We start from the raw sequence: 20,199 nt of genomic DNA, 5'->3' as shown, positions 1-20,199 counted from the left end.
CTCCAGCTTTCTTTTGATTTCCATTTGCATGGAATATCTTTTTCCATCCCCTCACTTTCAGTCTGTATGTGTCCCTAGGTCTGAAGTGGGTCTCTTGTAGGCAGCATATATATGGGTCTTGGCTTTGAATCCATTCATACAGTCTATGTCTTTTGGTTGGAGCATTTAATCCATTTACATTTAAGGTAATTATCGATATGTATGTTCCTATTACCATTTTCTTTATTGTTTTGGGTTTGTAATTGTAGGTCTTTTCCTTCTCTTGTGTTTCCTGCCTAAAGAAGTTCCTTTAGCATTTGTTGTAAAGCTGGTTTGGTGGTGCTGAATTCTCTTAGCTTTTGCTTGTCTGTAGAAGGTTTTAATTTCTCTGTTGAATCTAAATGAGATTCTTGCTGGGTAGTGTAATCTTGGTTGTAGGTTTTTCCCTTTCATCACTTTAAATATGTCCTGCCACTCCCTTTTGGCTTGGAGAGTTTCTGCTGAAAGATCAGCTGTTAACCTTATGGGGATTCCCTTGTATGTTATTTGTTGTTTTTCCCTTGCTGCTTTTAATATTTTTTCTTTGTATTTAATTTTTGATAGTTTCATTAATATGTGTCTTGGCATGTTTCTCCTTGGATTTATCCTGTATGGGACTCTCTGTGCTCCCTGGACTTGACTGACTATTTCCTTTCCCGTATTAGAGAAGTTTTCAACTATAATCTCTTCATATATTTTCTCAGTCCCTTTCTTTTTCTCTTCTACTTCTGAGACCCCTATAATTCGAATGTTGGTGAGTTTAATGTTGTCCCAGAGGTCTGTAAGACTGTCCTCAATTCTTTTCATTCTTTTTTCTTTATTCTCCTCTGCAGTAGTTATTTCCACTATTTTATCTTCCAGGTCACTTATCCGTTCTTCTGCCTCAGTTATTCTGCTATTGATTCCTTCCAGAGAGTTTTTAATTTCATTTATTGTGTTGTTCATCATTGTTTGTTTGCTCTCTAATTCTTCTAGGTCCTTGTTAAACGTTTCTTGTATTTTCTCCATTCTATTTCCAAGATTTTGGATTAACTTTACTATCATTACTCTGAATTCTTTTTCAGGTAGACTGCCTATTTCCTCTTCATTTGTTTTGTCTGCTGGGTTGTTACCTTGCTCCTCATCTGCTGTGTCTTTCTCTCTCCTCTCATTTTGCTTAACTTACTGTGTTTGTGGTCTCCTTTTCGCAGGCTGCAGGTTCGTAGTTCCCGTTGTTTTTGGTGTCTGCCCCCAGTGGCTAAGCTTGGTTCAGTGGGTTGTGTAGGCTTCCTGGTGGAGGGGACTGGTGCCCGTGTTCTGGTGGATGAGGCTGGATATTGTCTTTCTGGTGGGCAGGACCACATCTGGTGGTGTGTTTTGGGATGCCTGTGACCTTATGATATTAGGCAGCCTGTCTGCTAATGGGTGAGGTTGTGTTCTTGTCTTGCTAGTTGATTGGCATAGGGTGTCCTGCACTGTAGCTTGCTGGTCGTTTAGTGGATGCTGGGTCTTAGCGTTGAGATGGAGATCTCTGGGAGAGCTTTCGCCCTTTGATATTACGTGGAGCCGGGAGGTCTCTGGTGGATGAAGTACTGAACTCAGCTCTCCCACCTCAGAGGCACAGGGCTGACATGCGGCCGGAGCACCAAGACCCTCTTGTAGACATGGGAGATATCCAGGAAAACTGAGAAACTCCCTTGTTGTCACGTCTTGAGTGATAGTGTTTGGTTGCTCATTGAATAACAAAAGAAGAGCCAGTATAAACTGTAGAGAGATTATAAGAGCAAACACATATTTAGTGCTTTCTCTGTGCCAGGCTCTGGGATAAGCACTTTTCATATGTTAACTTATTTAATTCTCCTAATAACCCTATGATGTAGTTACTATTCCCATCATTTCCATTTTACTGATAAAGAAACTAAGGCAGAGTCATTTATTCAACTGATATTTAGTGAGTCTCTACTATGATCTGATACTGGCTTAAGAATTAGGAATACATCTAAGCATCCCTGACTTCATAGAATTTACCATCTAGTGGTAAGAGGAAAAAAAAAACTATAAATGTATAAATTATATAGTAAGTTAGAAAGTGGTAAGTGATACCAAAAAAAGTAAAGCATTAAGGAAGGAAAGGGTTCTGTGTATGTTTGTGTGCATGTGTGGATGTGCAGCTTAAAGTAAAGGATGATGGACAGTGAAAGCCTCACTGAGAAGGTGACTTTTGAGCAAAAGATTGAGGGAGATAAAGAGAGACCCGGTAAACCCCTGGGAGAAGATCATGCCACAAAGAGTAAACTGCCAAGTGCAAAAGCCCCAAGGAGGTACCTGCAGTGTAGCAGACAAAGCAGTGAGGCCCTCTTGGGTGGAGTGAAGCAAGTATTTTGGGGAGGAATAGAAGAGGTCAGAAAAATAGCTGGACTCCGTGGGCTTTGCAGACATTAAATTTTATGGAGCTGAGAAGCCTTTGGAAGGTTTTGAGCAGAGAAATTATATGATCTGACTTGTGCTGTAAAAATATCATCTGGATGTTATATTAAGAATAGACTGTGTGTGGGCAGGCAGTAGATGGGGTGCTGGTAGGTTAGGGCAGGAACCAGAGAGATGAGATAGGAGGCAAATTATAATAAGCTGGGGGTTCTGGAGACTATTAACAATAACATGGAGAGTAATGAGAGGAGGTTGAACCAGTGTAGCTGCGCTGGAGGTGGTGAGAATCATCAGATTCTGAGAATATTTTGAAGGTGGAATCCCTAGGATTTGCTAATAGATTGGATATGAGATAGAAAGAAGAGTAAGAATGACTCCAAACTTTTTGGCCTGACTTACTGGAAGGGTGAGGTTGGCATTGACTGACATTGGGGGAGACTTAGAGAAGAGCAGGATTGCTACGATCAGGAGTTCAGTTTCTATATGTTAGGTTTGACATGATGACAAGACATCTGTGGCAGGCAGGACAATGGCTCCCTAAAAGGGGTCATCCAGATCCTAATTCCTGGAACCCATGACTATGTTTGGTTACATGGCAAAGAGGAGTTAAGGTAGCAGATGGAATTAAAGTTGCTAATTAGCTGACCTTAAGCTAGCATTATCCAGGTGGGCTCAATGTAATCACAAGTCTTTAAATGTGGAAGAGGGAGACAGAGGAGTCAGTGTCAGAGTGATGCAATGTGAGAAAGATTTGACTGGCCGTTGTTGGCTTTGAAGACAGAAATCGCCACGGGCAAAGGAATGCGAGCAGTCTCTAAAAGTTGGAAAAGGCAAGATAATGGATTCTCTCCTTAGAGCCTCTAGAAAGAAATGCCACCCTGCTGACACCTTGACTGTAGACCAGCGAGACCCGTCGTATTGGACTTCTGACCTCCAGAAATGTAAGGTAATGAATTTGTGTTGTTTCAAGCCACTGGGTTTGTGATAATTTGTTGCAACAACAAAAGGGTTATATAACAGCCAAGTGGAGCTATCTGGTAGGCAGCTGGATATAAATGTCTGAATTTTGGGTAGAGGTCCAGGATGGGGATATAAATTTGGAGTTATTGATGATACTTAAAACTAGGAGACCTGATGGGATCAAGGAAGTCAGTACAGACAGAGAAGAGAAGAGGGGAGGGAAGATGAAGGGGAGGGGCAAAGGCAAGGACTGAGCTTGGAGGAGCTCTGATATTGAGAGATCAGGCAGATGAGAAGGAGCCAGCAAAGGAGACCTGGAAGGAGAAGCTAGTGAGGTAGGAGGACAACCAGGTGTGTACGCTGCCTGGAAGCCAGATGAAGGAAGTGTTTCAAGGAGAAGGGGGTGATGATACATGTCAAATGCTGCCGATGGGTCAGGTAAGATGGGGATGGGGAATGAATGGATCGTTGGATCGAGCAATGTAAAGGTTATTGGTGACCTTGACAAGAGCAGTTTGAGCAGAGTGGCGTGGGCTAAAACCTTTTGGAGTAGATTTTAGCAAGAACAGGAAGACTGGAATTGAAGACAGTGAGTATAGACTCCTTTTTGAAAGAGTTTTGTTATAAAAATGAGCTGAGAGTGGGATAGCTGGAAATGAAAGAGCACTGTTTGGGAGTGAGAGAAATAACAACATATCTGTGTTTCAATGAGAATGATCCAGCAGAGAGGATCAGAGAGGTTAGGTCTCTAGCTCAAGGTCACGTGACCGTGTAGAGCAGAGATGAATTGTCCCAGCTGAGGGACAAGCCCATCCCCAGAAGCGGAGCCACTTACCTAACCCAGCAGCTGACCACACACTCATGAGTGAGCCCAGCCAAGACCAGCTTAATAATGCCTGCAGTTTTAATCTACTGAGTTTATGGGTGGCTGTTATGGTAAAAAAAAAAGATAACTGGTATTGGGTCAAATTAGTTACATGTGTTTGGGGTACACGTGACCACCTAAGTTCAAGATCATAGCTGACTAATATATGCCAGGGGTATTATTAGTTTCATTATAATGAGATTGTAAGAGATCTTTTGCTCTCAAAGGTCTGCCCAGGTACAATAATGTATATTTTACGCTAAATTTCTTTTTTTTTTTTTTAATTTATTTAATTAATTTATTTATTTATAGCTGCATTGGGTCTTCGTTGCTGCACACGGGCTTTCTCTAGTTGCGGCGAGTGGGGGCTACTCTTCGTTGTGGTGCGCGGGCTTCTCATTGCGGTGGTTTCTCTTGTTGTGGAGCACAGGCTCTAGGTGCCTGGGCTTCAGTAGTTGTGGCTCCCGGGCTCTAGAGTGCAGGCTCAGTAGTGTGACACACAGGCTTAGTTGCTCCACGGCATGTGGGAATCTTCCCGGACCAGGGCTCGAACCAGTGTCATTGGCAGGTGGATTCTTAACCACTGTGCCACCAGGGGAGCCCTTTGCTAAATTTCTAATTTCCTTTTTCACTTGAGAAAAAAATAGGAACGTAATCACCTTCAGCAACTTATTTACAACATGAAAATTGATATATCTTTCTCTCAATAGGTGGCAAAATAAGAATAAATAACACCATCACTCTTCTCTGAATGCTTGTCTAGACAACACCAAGTAACTGCTTTTTCTTGTCCTAATATGCCATAATTTAAATTTTTTACACTTTGCTTTCATTTCTTTGATAAAATCATGGGGGAATAGTTTGTAACTCATGTATTTTATTTGAAAATATCATTTTCCTATGTTAGCTTGATTGTGATGATTATTTCACAATGTATACATATGTTGAAACATCAAGTTGTATGTCTTAAATATATACAATTTTTATTTGTCAGTTATACCTCAATAAAGATGGGAAAAAAAGAAAATAAATTTTGGTTCTTCAAAATGAATTCACCAGGAAAAAAAAAAAAAAAAAAAAGAAGGAAGAAAGAAAACGAAAGCATCATTTTCCAAAGCCTTAACTGGCCTTAGCACTGACCCACAAGTAATTGTCTGCACAATTACTTTTAGGGTGTTATGACTTTGGTGCAAGAAAAATTGCGATGGCTATAAACTCATCAGCTTTTAGCTTTAGCTGTTAAGATCTAGAAATAGAAGCTAGGAATAAATTTCTTCTTGATGAATCCATTCCTTTTCTCAAAAAGTCTAGATCGAGGAGACCAGAAGTATAAGTGAGTTAGGAGCAAAACCTTCTTTTGCAGCACTTATGCCTTTTAGTGAGTCTCTAAGCACAGAACATCTTGCCTTGTATTCATTCCTCTTTTCCGTCTTTCCTGTGGAGTAAGGATATTGTGGTTCTCCTTAGGGTCATGATCCCCATGGCCTCCCTTCTCTCTCCTCCCCCATTACCCTCACAATCCCATATCAGAGGAATAAGAAGCACTATGCCTTTGCTGGTGCTTTCTTTGTGTAAGTCTAGTAATTCCTAGTTTTACCAGAATTTATATTCTTCACCAGACTGCATCGCCAGTCTGTGTGTACCTTTGATGTAAGATACTGTTTGAGGCCTATACTTTGCAGATTAGGTAAGATGTATACCTGGTTTCCTACAGACATGGGACAGAAATTTGCAAGTTTAAAATCTAAGAAATGCGTTTGCCCAAAGGCATAGTGATGTGTTAATAACCGTTCCTGTCCACAGAGGTTTTTGAGTCACTTTGGCTCTATCATTATACAATGACTTTTCTCTGGCATATCAGGAAGCATTTAAGAGAGAGCAACTTTGTTCATGACTCTATATGGCAGATGATGGAGAAATCATTGCTGTGGAGGGGTCTTGATTAGAATTAAGGGAGCTATTCTGAACTTGACATCCACTGTAGAGCCTAACTGGATATCTCTTCCACATTTGGTCTCCAGGTATTAAGCACTTTCTTACATTAAGCATTTCCTTGTCTATATCATAGGGTGTCAACCAGCACTTCTATAGAAATAATAGTTGTATTGAACACATATGCCAGGAAATATTCGAAGACCTTTGTATACATTACCTCCTAAGATGGGAATTTGAATGCACAAAGCAGTTGAATTTCATACATATTAATTTTTTAAATTTCTTAGACATAAAAACAGTCTTCAAAGTTCTTAAAGGTCATTTTGCCATAGAATAAAAAGCAAATATATGACTTGGAGAAGTACTGAAAGAGCAACAAGCACTCTGAAATGTGTTTCTGTTAAAGCAATCAGTTGGGTCATAGGAAGGCCAAACAAGAAAGCATGACAGGGAGTAATGCAGCAATTGGACAGCCATGAAAGAAGGGAATTTTGGCAAAGGCAAGGTGTGATCTTGAAACAGAAGAGATGGAAATCATAATGAAACCACAGCTACATGCAGTAATGTAGCTTTTTTTCTTTTTCTTTTTAAGTTGTGGCTTGAGTGTAGCTGAGTTTTAAAACCAGGTGGCTAAGAAAATGCTGGTGCTAACTTATATCTTTCTTATGAAGTGTATGACGCCAAACAAATTGCATAGTTTCCAGGAATGGTGGAATTAGCATAGTCATGTGCCCCAGGACAGGGGGAGAAGTTTGGGATGAAAAAGTGTATTAAATATCTATCACTGCATAACAGATTACCCCAAAATTTAGCAACTTAAGACAACAGAAATATTTACATTATCTCATATAATTTCTAAGGGTTCAGAACCCAAGAACAGCTTAGCCAAATGGTTCTGGCTCTTGAAGTTGCAGCCAAGCTGCCATCTTCTGAAAGCTTGACTGAGGCTTTGAGGAGAATCCACTTCCAGATGCATTCACACTGCTGTTGGCACAAGGCTTCAATTTCTCACCTTTTATTTTTATAACTTAATCTAGAAAGTGACAGTTACTTCTGCTGTATGCTAATGATCAAACAGACCAACTGTAGTAAGATCTGACTGGCGACTACACAGCGTGTGAATATCAGGAGATGGACTGTGGGAGGCCATCTAGGAGCTGGCTTTGTTTATGGTTTATTTTCATAAAAAGTCATTTGGCCCTTCCAGTTAATGAGCCAGCATCTGCTCATACACCTACATCCTTTTGGGTTATACAAATTGTAATCACAGGAATTTGGAGCTGGAAGAGACTGTAGAGATGATCGTCTAACCCAATCTTTGTTTTCTTCTGAGATTCATCAGGATGGAGTAGGGAAAATAAAGCGCAGGGGACTTCTCTTGGTGGTGCAGTGGTTAAGACTCCACGGTCCCACTGCAGGGGGCCCGGGTTCAATCCCTGATCAGGGAACTAGATCTCACATGTATGCCACAACTAAGAGTTTGCGTGCCGCAACTAAGAGTTCTCATGCCACAACTAAGGAGCCCACGTGCTGCAACTAAGGAGCCAGGCGAGCCACAACTAAGGAGCCCACCTGCTGCAACTAAGACCCAGTGCAACCAAATAAATAAAATAAATAAATATTTTTAAAAATAAATAAATGAAGCTTGGAATACATAAATGACTTGCCCCAAACCACCCCCCCCCCAAGAGCTGATTCAAAATTTTATCTTTAGACCTGTCAGTACCTTTTTATAAAGTATCTGAATCCACGATTTTTTGTTTATGATTTATTTTACTGGTAAATCACAAGAACCCAAATGTTTAATTTTTACGAGTCCAGATTCATTCAAGTCAATGTTCTTTTCTTTTTTTTTCTTTTAATTTCTAAAAAAAATGTATTGAATGTTATTTTTTGCCCAATACATGTTAGAAACTGGGTACACTGTTTAAAATAAGAGGAAAAAAAAATCCCTCTTCTAATGAAGCCTACAGTCTATTGGAGGGAGAAGATATATTTAACAGGTATTGAAATAGGTGCTATATAGGACACAAAAATGAGAAAAATATCCTTGTTCTAAGAGGCTTAAAATCTAGTACAATTAATATTAGAATTATGTGTACAAGATGCTAATTGGCATAATTTAACTTTTCACATGACTGATCTCATGGCACTAGTGTTAAGCTAAAACGCTTTGTGGCTCTGGTGGTGTTAGCTGGATTTGCTGGCAGTCAAGCTGGGTCTATGTTACTTTAATGTGTTTACATTTGTTTACTGAAGTACAATGGATTTACAAGATTATACTAGTTTTGTTACCGACCAGGGTTCTTGGCTTTCTTAATCAATAGAAATTGATAAGAGGCCAGACAAATACAGGCAAGGCTTTATTGTGACTGGTGCTACAGCAGGAGGGAGTGAAAACAAGTAACAGGTTCCCTTGTTCCTCTCTTGCTGAGGGGGCGGTGAGCTGGTTCCTTATATGGGGTGAGGGTAGGGGTGGGTCCAGGGGTCGGGTTGGAAGGGTGACTTAGGTGGTCTGCCCACCCCCTTGGTGGTGCTGTATGCAGGGTGTGTGTGCAGCACCCTGCTTTTGCTCCCAATGCCCTGCTTTTGCTGGGTTTTTGGTCTTTTTGTATCTTGTTCGTAATTTGCCCCAACTGTGCATGCAGGCAGTTATTTTTAGTCCCTTATAGTTTCTCTGTATTTCGTTGCTGGAAGAGACGTTTGTCCAGGTGCAAGCACTGTAGCAAAGGGTCCCAGGTCCCAGCCTGTCTCAGTTTCAGGTGTATAGCATAGTGATTCAGTACTTTTACAGATTATACTTCATTAAAAGTTATTACAAGATAATGGCTGTAATTCCTTGTGCTATACAATATATCCTTGTTGCTTATCTGTTTTATACATGATAATTTGTATCTCTTAATCCCATACCCCTAATTTGCCCTCCTCCCTTCTCTCTCCCCTTCGGTAACCACTAGTTTGTTTTCTATATCTGTGAATCTGTTCCTGTTTTGCATAAACACTCATTTGTAACATTTTTAAGATTCCATATATAAGTGATATTGTACAGTATTTATCTTTCTCTGTCTGACTTAGTTCACTAAGCGTAATATTCTGTAGGTGCATCTATGTTGCTGCAAATGGCATAATTTCAGTATATCACAACTTCTTTATCTTCTTTATCCATTTGTCTGTGATGGGCATTTAAGTTGCTTCCATATCTTAGCTATTGTAAATAGTGCTGCTATGATCATTGGAGTACATGTATCTTTTCAAATTAGTGTTTTCATTTTTTCCCCTGATATATACTTAGGAGTGGAATTGCTGGCTCATATGGTAATTCTATTTTTAGTTTTTTAAGGAACCTCCATACTGTTTTCCATGGTGGCTGTACCAATTTACATTCCCACCAACAGTGTAGGAGGATTCCTTTTTCTCCACATCCTCACCAACATTTGTTATTTGCAAACTTTTTGATAACCATTCTGACAGGTGTGAGGTGATATTTCATTGTTGTTGTTTTTTTTTTTTAATTAATTAATTTATTTTTATTCTTGGCTGTGTTGGGTCTTCGTTTCTGTGCGAGGGCTTTCTCTAGTTGTGGCGAGCGGGGGCCACTCTTCATCGCGGTGCGCAGGCCTCTCACTGTCGCGGCCTCTCTTGTTGTGGAGCACAGGCTCCAGACGCGCAGGCTCAGTAGTTGTGCCTCACGGGCCCAGCTGCTCCGCGGCATGTGGGATCCTCCCAGACCAGGGCTCGAACCCGTGTCCCCCACACCGGCAGGCAGACTCTCAACCACTGTGCCACCAGGGAAGCCCCTTCATTGTTGTTTTGATTTGCAATTCTCGAATAATTAGTGCTATGGAACATCTTTTCATGTGCCTGTTAGCCATCTGTATATCTTCTTTGGAAAAATGTCTATCAGATCTTCTGCCCATTTTTTGACTGGGTTGTTTGTTTTTGTTTTTTTTAAATATTGAGTTGTATGAGCTGTTTATATTTTTGAATATTAACCCCTTATCAGTCATATCATTTGCAAATATTTTCTCCCATTCTGTAGGTTGTCTTTTTGTTTTTGTTGATGGTTTCCTTTGCTATGCAAAGGTTTTAAGTTTAATTAGATCCCATTTGTTTATTTTAAAATTTTATTTCGGGACTTCCCTGGTTGCGCAATGGTTAAGAATCCGCCTGTCAATGCAGGACACAGGTTCGAGCTCTGGTCCGGGAGGATCCCACATGCCACAGAGCAACTAAGCCCGTGTGCCACAACTACTGAAGCCCGCACGCATAGAGCCCGTGCTCTGCAACAAGAGAAGCCACCGCAGTGAGAAGCCCACGCACCGCAAGGAAGAATAGCCCCTGCTCGCCACAACTAGAGAAAGCCCGTGTGCAGGAACGAAGACCTAACACAGCCAAAAATAAATAAATAAAATAAACAAATAAATAAAATAAAATTTTATTTCTTTTGCCTTAGGAGACAGATCCAAAAAAATATTGCTGTGGATTATGTCAAAGAGTATTCTGCCTGTGTTCTTTTCTAGGAGTTTTATGGTTTCAGGTCTTACATTTAGGTCTTCAATCCATTTGAGTTTATTTTTGTATATGGTGTGTGGTAATGTTATAATTTCATTGTTTTACATGTAGCTGTCCAGTTTTCCCAGCACCACTCGTTGAAGAGACTGTCTTTTTTCTCCACTGTATATTCTTGCCTCCGTTGTCATAGATTAATTGACCATAGGTACATGGATTTATTCCTGGGCTCTCTGTTCTGTTCCATTGATCTATGTGTCTGTTTTGTGCCAGTACCATACTGTTTTGATTACTGTTGTTTACATTTTTAATGTTTGTATAACATAGTCTTGTTATATACAGACTTGGAGTATATGCATGGAAGAGAAAAGTAATAAACAGAGTAGATGCAGTTAAAAATCTCTTAATTTCATGCTTCCTTGGGGTGCTTAAATAATGCTAAATGATGGCTATTTTCCCAATTACCAGCATCACGTCATTAGGAAATGAGTTTTAAAATAGAGTTGGCATCAGGCTCGAGATCTGCATGGCATCATAAAAACTGGGTTCCTCTCAAAGACAGGGGATGACAAAAGTTCTTCTTCCAGCTTTATGGTCATTGTACTTCATCCGTCAAATGTTTGTGTCCAGGAACCAAATCATAAATTTTTAGAGGAAGCTGTGTATAAAATAAACAGTTTCTCGGTGATATGCCCTTGAGAAAGATTTTTGGATGGAAAAGTTCTCTTTGGATGATTTCTGCAAGCCCCATTCTGTCTACTAATGAAACTCCTGTGGCTTTTCTTCCGACTGTCCTGCAAATACCGGCTGCTAACCACTTGTGATTCAGGTCTGTATTGTATGTGCAGCATGTCGTCCATTTGTTCCCCTGCACCAGGGCTGGCTCTCCCGGTAAGCAGCCAGTTGAAGGGAGAGATGAAGCCAGATGTTAACAGTGAGGTTTAATTTTTTCTTCCTAGTACATAGCAGAGCATCAAACACAGGAAGATACATAATAAATGTTCTTGGATAAAAGCAAGGGCTGCTATTAGCACAGTTTCCTGGCTCAGGATAGAATGGGCTTGTTTTTGCTTTTCCTAGATGATACTGAATTTAGGCATTTCTTTTAAAAAATTCTTTAGCATTATAAAGTATCCCAGAGGCAAAAAGAAGCTACGATGGATGCAAAGGATCTGAGTACATTGTGGTGAAAGGGAATGAGATTTGGAATTAGACAGAGATTTATTCATCCATCCATTCACTCAACACGTATTTATCTAGACAGTGCATGTACTAGTGAATAAAACTGACAGTCCTGCCATCTTGGAACTTGCATTTTGTTAATGAAAATATGTGGTATGTTGGAAAGTGTAAGTGCTATGGAGAAAAAGCAAGTGAGGAAGGGGTAAGAGACAACAGTGAGTGGGGTGTACTTATAATAGGAGGGTTAGAAGGCCTCACTGAGAAAGTGACATCTCAACATGTGAAATACATGGAGGAGGTGAGGGCGCCACACGGATAAGGGGGAAGAGTGTTCACACAGAGGGAACAGCTAGGACACAGGTGCTGAAGTGGGTGCAGCAAGCAGGCCAGTATCGCTCCAGAGGAGACTTGGGTATAAATCTAGTCCTGCTTCGTAGGGTGCCTAACCTCCCGAAACTTCAGGTTCCTCCTCTGAAAAAGTAGAGACGAAAATGCTTAGATAACTTGCAGGACTGTAGTGAAGACCAAACGAAAGAGTAAAGGTAAAGAACCAGCGTAATGCCAGGTATCCAGATAAGAGTTTTAATTACAATATAAAGGATGTTTCATAACACTGATTACTGCTTCTGTTTCTTCTTCCTGGAAAATGAAGGAAATAAAAACACACTGTAGGTTTCTCATGAGAAGTAAAGGGTGGCAGAATATGCCACCCCAAAATATGCCTCTTTGGCATAAGGATTATCTTGAGAAACAGCAGACATAAGAGAAGCTCTGAAAACACAGAAGTTACCCTTTTGTAAGGGAAATTTCCATCTGTAAGGAAATCCCCATTTGTAAGGTTATCTCCTTCTCTGTACCAGAAGAGAAAGATGACTAAATCACAAGAAACTCATCCATGGAGAAGGCACCAATTTAAATCTGCATAGCAAACCTTACTTTTGTTTACTATACTTTTCCTGGTCACCTCCCTATAACTGGCCTCTCCCATACCCTTCTCTCATTTGTCTTTAGCTGAAGATGATATTTAAGCCTGAATTCTAAACCACCACTGAGAGTTATTTGTTTTTTCTTGGGCATCTCCCATGTATACATGAAGTATACATGTTAATAAACTTCTGTTTGTTTTTCTTTTGTTAATCTCTCTCTTGTTACAGGGTTCCAAGGAGAGAACTTAGAAGAATAGAGAGAAAATTATTTTTCCTCCCCTACAGGAGTAAATGCAATAATCCATGTAAAATACTTAGCCCAAAGGCTGACACATAGTAGATACATAATTTATGGCAATTCTCATTATCAGATGTTTCAATAAAGCATTCATTAGTATAGACATAGATAAAATTGGGAGAGCAACAGCAAGCCACCAACCAACAGGGCTGGGAGGAAAACAGGAACTAGGTCCAGGGCCCAAAGAACTAGGAAATAATAAGGGCAATGGATCTGGCAATCAGCACAGTGAGGATGAATTCCATCAAGGTTTTACTCAAAGCCATGGCAGACTTGGTGGGTAATCTGCTTTATTTGAAGGGGCTGGAGTGGGAGAGACAGCAGAGCAGAGGCAAAAACTAGGTGAATCTGAGGCTTCAGTATAGGAAAGGAAATATACCCAATAGGTATCATAAAGTTGAGTAGAACCATCATAAGCAGACTTGGCCATAAATGGGCATAATTTGTCAAAGGAAACAGGCTAGGATGGAGGGGAGAGAGATTAATGCAGTATGTCAAGATGATATCCACATATGTGGAAGCCCGTAACTGTTAGGTGGGAGTACAGTGGAGAACATTTGGATATGGATAAAAGTAGAGAGAAAGCAAAAACGATATAGTTGTGGGAGGATACTAAAGACAGTTCCATAAGGAGTAGGAAATAGAAGTTGTATTCTGGAATCAGACAGCAAATGCTGGCCAAGCTATCCAGAAGAATTGCTAGATCCCAGGTTCAACTAAGAACAATGCATCAAATCCTTGAAAGTCAGAGTATCATGGTAGTTAACTTAATGGACCATAAAGGTGAACAGATTTAACTTCAGATGTATTGTGTGACATTTGATAAATTAACCTCTATTAACCTTGATTTTCTAGCAGGTAAAATAAAGATGATGAAATTCTTTTGAGGGTACTATATGAGAAGTCTTTTGAAAATGGTTAAACATTTTCCTAGAATTTCATCTTCCCATTAATGTAGAAATGACAAAGGGAGTTGCTATTTTGGATTTAATTTTGACCAACAGTGAAGAAGCCATGAGCTGAGTTAGGAACTTCAGAAGAAAGGGGAGAAAACACAAAGCAATTACCTACATTAGAGCCCTGGATAAAGAGAGGGGCACTCAAGGCAGGAGCCTGAGATCGCATCATTTCTTTCCGTTTCTCCAAGAGCTTCCCAAAGCACAACTTGACATGAACTTTGTTTTTCCTCTTTCAGCTGGACCACCCAGATGGCCACACATTTCCCACCTCTTTGAAATATTCCCTTTCCCTTTGTCTTTCTGTGACATTTTTGTACAAACATTAATTATTTTTTTTTCCCCTAAGTGGTTCTGAAAGTGCAGAAGTCAGAGTCAGGAGCACTCAAGCCCTCTTTTATTTCCTTTGTCCTGTCACTTTTCTACAAAATTTATTGTTCCTTTACTAAGATACCATATAAGCCCAGGTTTTAACCACTCCTTTGAGTTCCTCACCTCTGAGGGCTCTCATGTGTACGCATGATACACATGTTAATAAACTTCTGTTTGTTTTTCTCCTGTTAATCTGTCTTTTATCAGACAGGGTGCTTCCTGCTGAGGTAAAGAGAATGTAGGAGGGTAGAAGGAAAGAGATTTTTTTTCCCCCCTCTACAGTAGGTATGTGATGACACAGCATCTAAAAAGCATAAGCTGCAGGCTTTTTAAGACTTAGGTCCGGATGGGCACAGCATCACTACCACCACATTCTCTTGGTTAAAGCAGTCACAGGGCCAGACCAAATTTGAGATTGTGGGAAATAAATGCCATTTTTCAATGTGGGGAGTGACAAAGAGTAGGTGGCCATTTTTTTTTTTTTTTTTTGATCACTTAAAATCTTTTTTTAAGCCAATCATCTTTTTGCACAGTTTGAAAGAAACTTTTCTTTATTTATTTAAAATTTATTTATTTATTTATTTTGGGCTGTGTTGGGCCTTCATTGCTGCACACAGGCTTTCTCTAGTTGCGGTGAGCGGGGGGCTACTCTTCGTTGCGGTGCGCGGGCTTCTCATTGCAGTGGCTTCTCTTGTTGTGGAGCACCTGCTCTAGGTGCGCGGGCTTCAGTAGTTGTGGCACGCGGGCTCAGTAGTGGTTCGTGGGCTCTAGAGCGCAGACTCAGTAGTTGTGGCGCACGGGCTTAGCTGCTCCGCGGCATGTGGGATCTTACCGGACCAGGGCTCGAACCTGTGTCCCCTGCATTGGCAGGCGGATTCTTAACCACTGTGCCACCAGGGAAGCCCTAGGTGGCCATTTTTAATCTACCACACTCATATTTAACCTAAAAAAACTCAAGCCCTTCATATAGACTTGGAAGTATCCAGATTGGGGTTGGAAGTAGGGAAGATATCTGTCCTAGTTGTAGCCTATCGGCTCTCACCCCAAACTCCCAGATTCTTCTCAATTGCTTCTGGTCACTTTATTACCAACTCTCCATTCCTTTTGGGTCTACTTCTTCCCCAAACAGGCCAATAGCTGTACCTTCTCTAAGGTAATACTATCACAAGGGTGGTAATGGGGAGCAAAAGGATGGGAAGTCAGACATCAGACACCCCTATTCCTCCAGTCTTGAGCCTCCACTCCCACAGGGAGTGCCCAGCAGGCAGCCATCCCTCTCCCCCAGGCCAGTCCTCCTGCCAACTTATTGAGGATTGTCCTAACTCTCTAGTTTCCTTTCATTTCCTCTCTTACACACGTTTTACTTTTTATCTCCCTCCAGATGAGTCCAGAAGTCATTTTCCATTAGAACAATCTCCTCACCCCAGAGAGAAGCGTGTTGACTTTATCGTGCTGAACCTTATCTCATCTTCCCCACACCACAGTACTGACCCTGGACCTTGTCTTTCACACCTAAAGGCCCATTCATGTGTGACATGGAAATGACAAGAATTGATTTTATGCTTTTTCTTATGAATAGAATAACTTCCACTTTTCTCTCTTACGATTTTTATACATGGCCTCGCCTCTGTTCTGCCGGAGCTGTCTGCTTGCCTTGGGGAGGATGAGGATTGTAGCGGTAGGAAGGCAAAGAGGAAGGGGGAATGATATTCAGCTTTTGATTTCCAGAGCTGTCAGAAGTGCAGCGATAGTCTTAAAAACCAGTCTTTGTCAAGAGAGGAAATGATTTCTAAATTCCATAAGCTATCATTAACATATCAAGAGCAGAATCCAGGGGGCTAAAGTGAAAGTATTATTCCAGGGAGAGAGAACTGAGGGTAAGAAAAGTACCTGCTACAAAGGGGTAAGAGGACTGGGAGGTGACGTTGTGAGAAGCCCACCTCCTGACCCTAAAGGATTATGGGAAGAAGAAGGGAGATAAAGTTTATGGGACAGGTGGTAAAAGGAAGTTGTGAGACACTTGTGTTCTTTCCAGTCTAAAGTCCTAGAGGAGGGAGGTCATCAGATCAGTACCAGAGAGCAGATAGCAAAACGGGTTTTGTCCTTTTCTTAATTGGAACCCTTGAGGGAGACTGCCATGCAGGGCGGTATCCAGTTCCCTGGGGGCAGATGGAACGGGATGCACAGGTGTTTTGCAGAACAGGGAGATGTGCAGAGACGGCTGAGGTAGAGATCTTGACTCCTTGGGGTCTGTGTATGGCTTGTGAGGAATCTAGAGGTTCTCAAATGCCCTCAGGGAGCTGCTGAAAGTAGATGAGGTTCAGGCTGGGGAACTTGCTACAAGATGTCACTGTGTGGAGTTGAGGCAAGGAAACCCTGAGGCTGGGAACTCAAGGTGGGATAGGGAACAACTGAGATTCGTGGCTAGACTTCCAGTGGCTCTGTAGCAACCAGCAAAGGTGTGAGGTAGGCCGAGTGCCAAGGGTGACCTTAACCAAGCTAACAGAAAAGAGAGATGAGTTTCTCAGTTGCAGACGTTAGCCGCCACCACCTGCAGGACGCTCCGAAGGACCCTGACTCACACCCACCTTAGTGGGTACCAACCAGCACACACCCAAGGACAGCGCCAGGGGCCTGCAGTGGAGACGGCAGAAAGACAGACACCACTCCAGCCCCAGCCCCATCTCCCCAGTGCTGACAAGATGTGAGTCTTGTCTACACCTTAGAGCCATAATGGGGAAAGGGAAAGGAACAATCCAGCTTCGATAGGGAGTTAAACTTTAATTGATAGAATGTTTAGTCCTCACAGAATATTTTCAGTCGAATGTGCCATTAATTAAAAAAAAAAAAAGTACCATTAATTAGAAAAGTTGATGTGCGCACTGCACCCCCAAATTGGCTGCTACCCAGCAGGATGGGAACTCATGAGGATTACGTCTATGACAGAAAATTTTAAAGTCACATGGTCTTTGTACATTTGAGTTTTAGTTTGTGTTCATTTTGCAACTTCATTCCTCATATATTTCTCAGTAAATGACCAAGTTTCCTACAGAGATGAATTCTTCAGTTCCCCAGTTCCCCCAGGATGCAGAAGTAGCTGTAATTAACTTTTTTTTTTTTTTTTTTTTTTTTTGGCTGCGTTGGGTCTTCGTTGCTGAGCACGGGCTTTTCTCTAGTTGCTGAGAGCAGGGGCTACTCTTCATTGCGGTGTGTGGGCTTCTCACTGTGGTGGCTTCTCTTGTTGCAGAGCATGGGCTCTAGGCACGCGGGCTTCAGTAGTTGTGGCACGTGGGCTCAGTAGTTGTGGCTTGCAGGCTCTAGAGCACTGGCTTCAGTAGTTGTGGCACGTGGGCTCAGTAGTTGTGGCTCGCGGGCTCTAGAGCGCAGGCTCAGTAGTTGTGGCACGTGGGCTCAGCAGTTGTGGCTCGCGGGCTCTAGAGCGCAGGCTCAGTGATTGTGGCGCATGGGCTTAGTTGCTCCGCGGCATGTGGGATCTTCCTGGACCAGGGCTCGAACCCGTGTCGCCTGCATTGGCAAGCGGATTCTTAACCGCTGCACCACCAGGGAAGCCCCTGTAATTAATTTTTAAAGCAAAAATATTTCTTCCCTTTTCATCAGAAACCATTATTCCTTCTAAACTCCCCATTTCTCATGTTTTATTTAGAAAGACCCAGAACTGGGAAAACACAAAACTCAGATCACGAAGCAATTTCTGGCACCTCCCCTCTGAAAAACTTGACCCTCAGTAGCTCCTGCCACCTTCCCATGTGCTTTGCTGCTTGTCTGGAGGGAGCTGTCAGAAGCTCTGTGGGTGGAGTGGCCCAGGTCTATTGGGAGCCACATCCCAGCTGACCCAGTTCTGTGATCTTTTCTAGGTTCCCGTCTGTCTCAGCCTCAGGTAACTGTCCAGCTGAATTACAAAAATAAAATAAAATAAAATTCCTCTTTTTCTTAGTTTGAGATAAAGTTGGAATTTTTCAAAGGGTATTTTCAGTAAGAAACTGAGAGGTAATAAAAGAGAAACACAGTAAAATATAAAAACCAAGGGTTTTTGGATTACAGATTTATTACAGTAAATGGAGGAGGGTGGGGGGGATGCCCAGGCCAATATCGTCTCAGATGCACAGCTTTTAGGGCGTTCAGCCATGGCCTCCTTTTCCTCCTCTTTATCCTGCCAGAGGACTCTTGTCCCGGATTCAGAACTACGGCTCGTGATTTTCTTCTTCCTTTAAGCAGTGGTTTTCACCTGGGGTGGGGCTGGGGGCGGTTTTAGCCCTAGGGGACATGTGGCAATGTCTGGAAACACTTTTGGTGCTCACAACTTAGGGAGGGCGGTGCTACTGGCATCCAGTAGGGAGAGGCCAGTGAGGCTGCCAAACATCACACAGTGCACAGGACAGCCCTCACAGCAAAGAATGATCCTGCCCCAAATGTTGGTTTTGCTGAGGTTGAGAGAACCGATTTTGAGAGTCATATCCTGTATGACAATTAACTGCTATGGTCAAAGGATTGTTCTCATTGGAAAAAAGACAAAACCACACTTCTATATTAATTAACTAACTAATTAATCAATCCATTCGTGTATCAAATATCTTTTTGGTATTGACTATGTGCATGACCTTGCTAAGCAATGAACAAGACAGACAGCCTTTTCCCTTGCAGAGCTTATGGGCAAATGCAAAAGAGAGTCATTAAACATAAAAGTAGACAAATGTTATATTTAATTGTAATTGTGACAACGCCACAAAAAATATGGGCAGATAGGAGAGTACATATTTGAAGGGAAAACTAGCTTTTTAAAAAAAAAAAATCAATAGAATATTGTTATATTTTCTTTTTTAATATTTTTTTTGTAAACTTATTTTATTTATTTTATTTTTGGCCGCGTTGGGTCTTCATTGCTGCATGCAGGCTTTCTCTAGTTGCAGCGAGCGTGGGCTACTCTTCGTTGCGGTGCCCGGGCTTCTCATTACGGAGTCTTCTCTTTTTTTCGGAGCACGGGCTCTAGGCACACGGGCTTCAGTAGTTGTGGCACACGGGCTCAGTAGTTGTGGCACACGGGCTCAGTAGTTGTGGCACACGGGGCTCAGTTGCTCAGCGGCATGTGGGATCTTCCCGGACCAGGGCTTGAACCCGTGTCCCCTGCATTGGCAGGCGGCTCCTTAACCACTGCGCCGCCAGGGAAGCCCCTGTTATATTTTCTAAAAATTAAAACAATTCATTGAGAAAAATTTTAATGTTTTATTCCCTTAAACTTTCATCATAACCGTTTTTGTCATAACCAAGGACATAGTCTCCTTTGTCATCCTTGGTTTTCCAAAGGAGAACTGTGACTCTCCTTGTTTTTAAAACGTTCATTTAAATCTCTTTTCCAAAATGTAATAGCCTATTGAAGCTTGTTTGCTGCTGAGCACAAGCCCTACCCTCCCTGTGGATACCAAAGCAATGCTGGGAAGGGCCGGGGTTGGAGGGCAACGTTGGGTTAATCCAAGAATTAAGACCGAAGTGACAGCCGCCAGTTTCCAGCTGGTGGTCAATTCCCTTTCCTGCATAAAGATACTCAGTAAGCAACAAGATCCATATTTCACAATGTGAGTCTATGGTCTTTTCCCGGGGGTGTTAATCACGGAAGCCTTCTCTGGGGGAAGGAACAGATAAATTGAGACCTGAAGGATGGATTAGACAAAGTTGGGAAAGATGAAGGCAAGCATTCCAAGAATGTGAAGGTCTAGTAGGTGCAGGCTGGCATATCAAAATAACCCTTAGACACAG

General features: G+C 41.8%; 1 protein-coding gene across 3 annotated transcripts in view; it reads left to right on the top strand.

Moving 5' to 3' along the window:
* BBS10 (Bardet-Biedl syndrome 10) overlaps nt 1-20,199 on the top strand; it is a 180,741-nt gene that overhangs the window by 94,066 nt on the left and 66,476 nt on the right. Inside the window, exons 3-4 of one of the 3 annotated variants that reach the window (XM_068561758.1) lie at nt 3,280-3,370; nt 10,364-10,447. The exons of the other annotated variants lie outside the window; for them this stretch is intronic. Of the exons in view, the coding sequence (XP_068417859.1) occupies nt 3,280-3,370; nt 10,364-10,417 (145 nt within the window). The 3' untranslated portion in view covers nt 10,418-10,447. Of the gene's footprint in view, nt 1-3,279; nt 3,371-10,363; nt 10,448-20,199 lie in introns of those variants that run through there. 3 annotated transcript variants of the gene reach the window in all.

Source organism: Eschrichtius robustus, chromosome 13, assembly GCF_028021215.1.
Source record: "Eschrichtius robustus isolate mEscRob2 chromosome 13, mEscRob2.pri, whole genome shotgun sequence".
Taxonomy (NCBI): Eukaryota; Metazoa; Chordata; class Mammalia; order Artiodactyla; family Eschrichtiidae; genus Eschrichtius; species Eschrichtius robustus.
The sequence above is the reverse complement of the archived record's forward strand: the minus strand, read 5'-3'. Positions and strand labels throughout refer to the sequence as shown.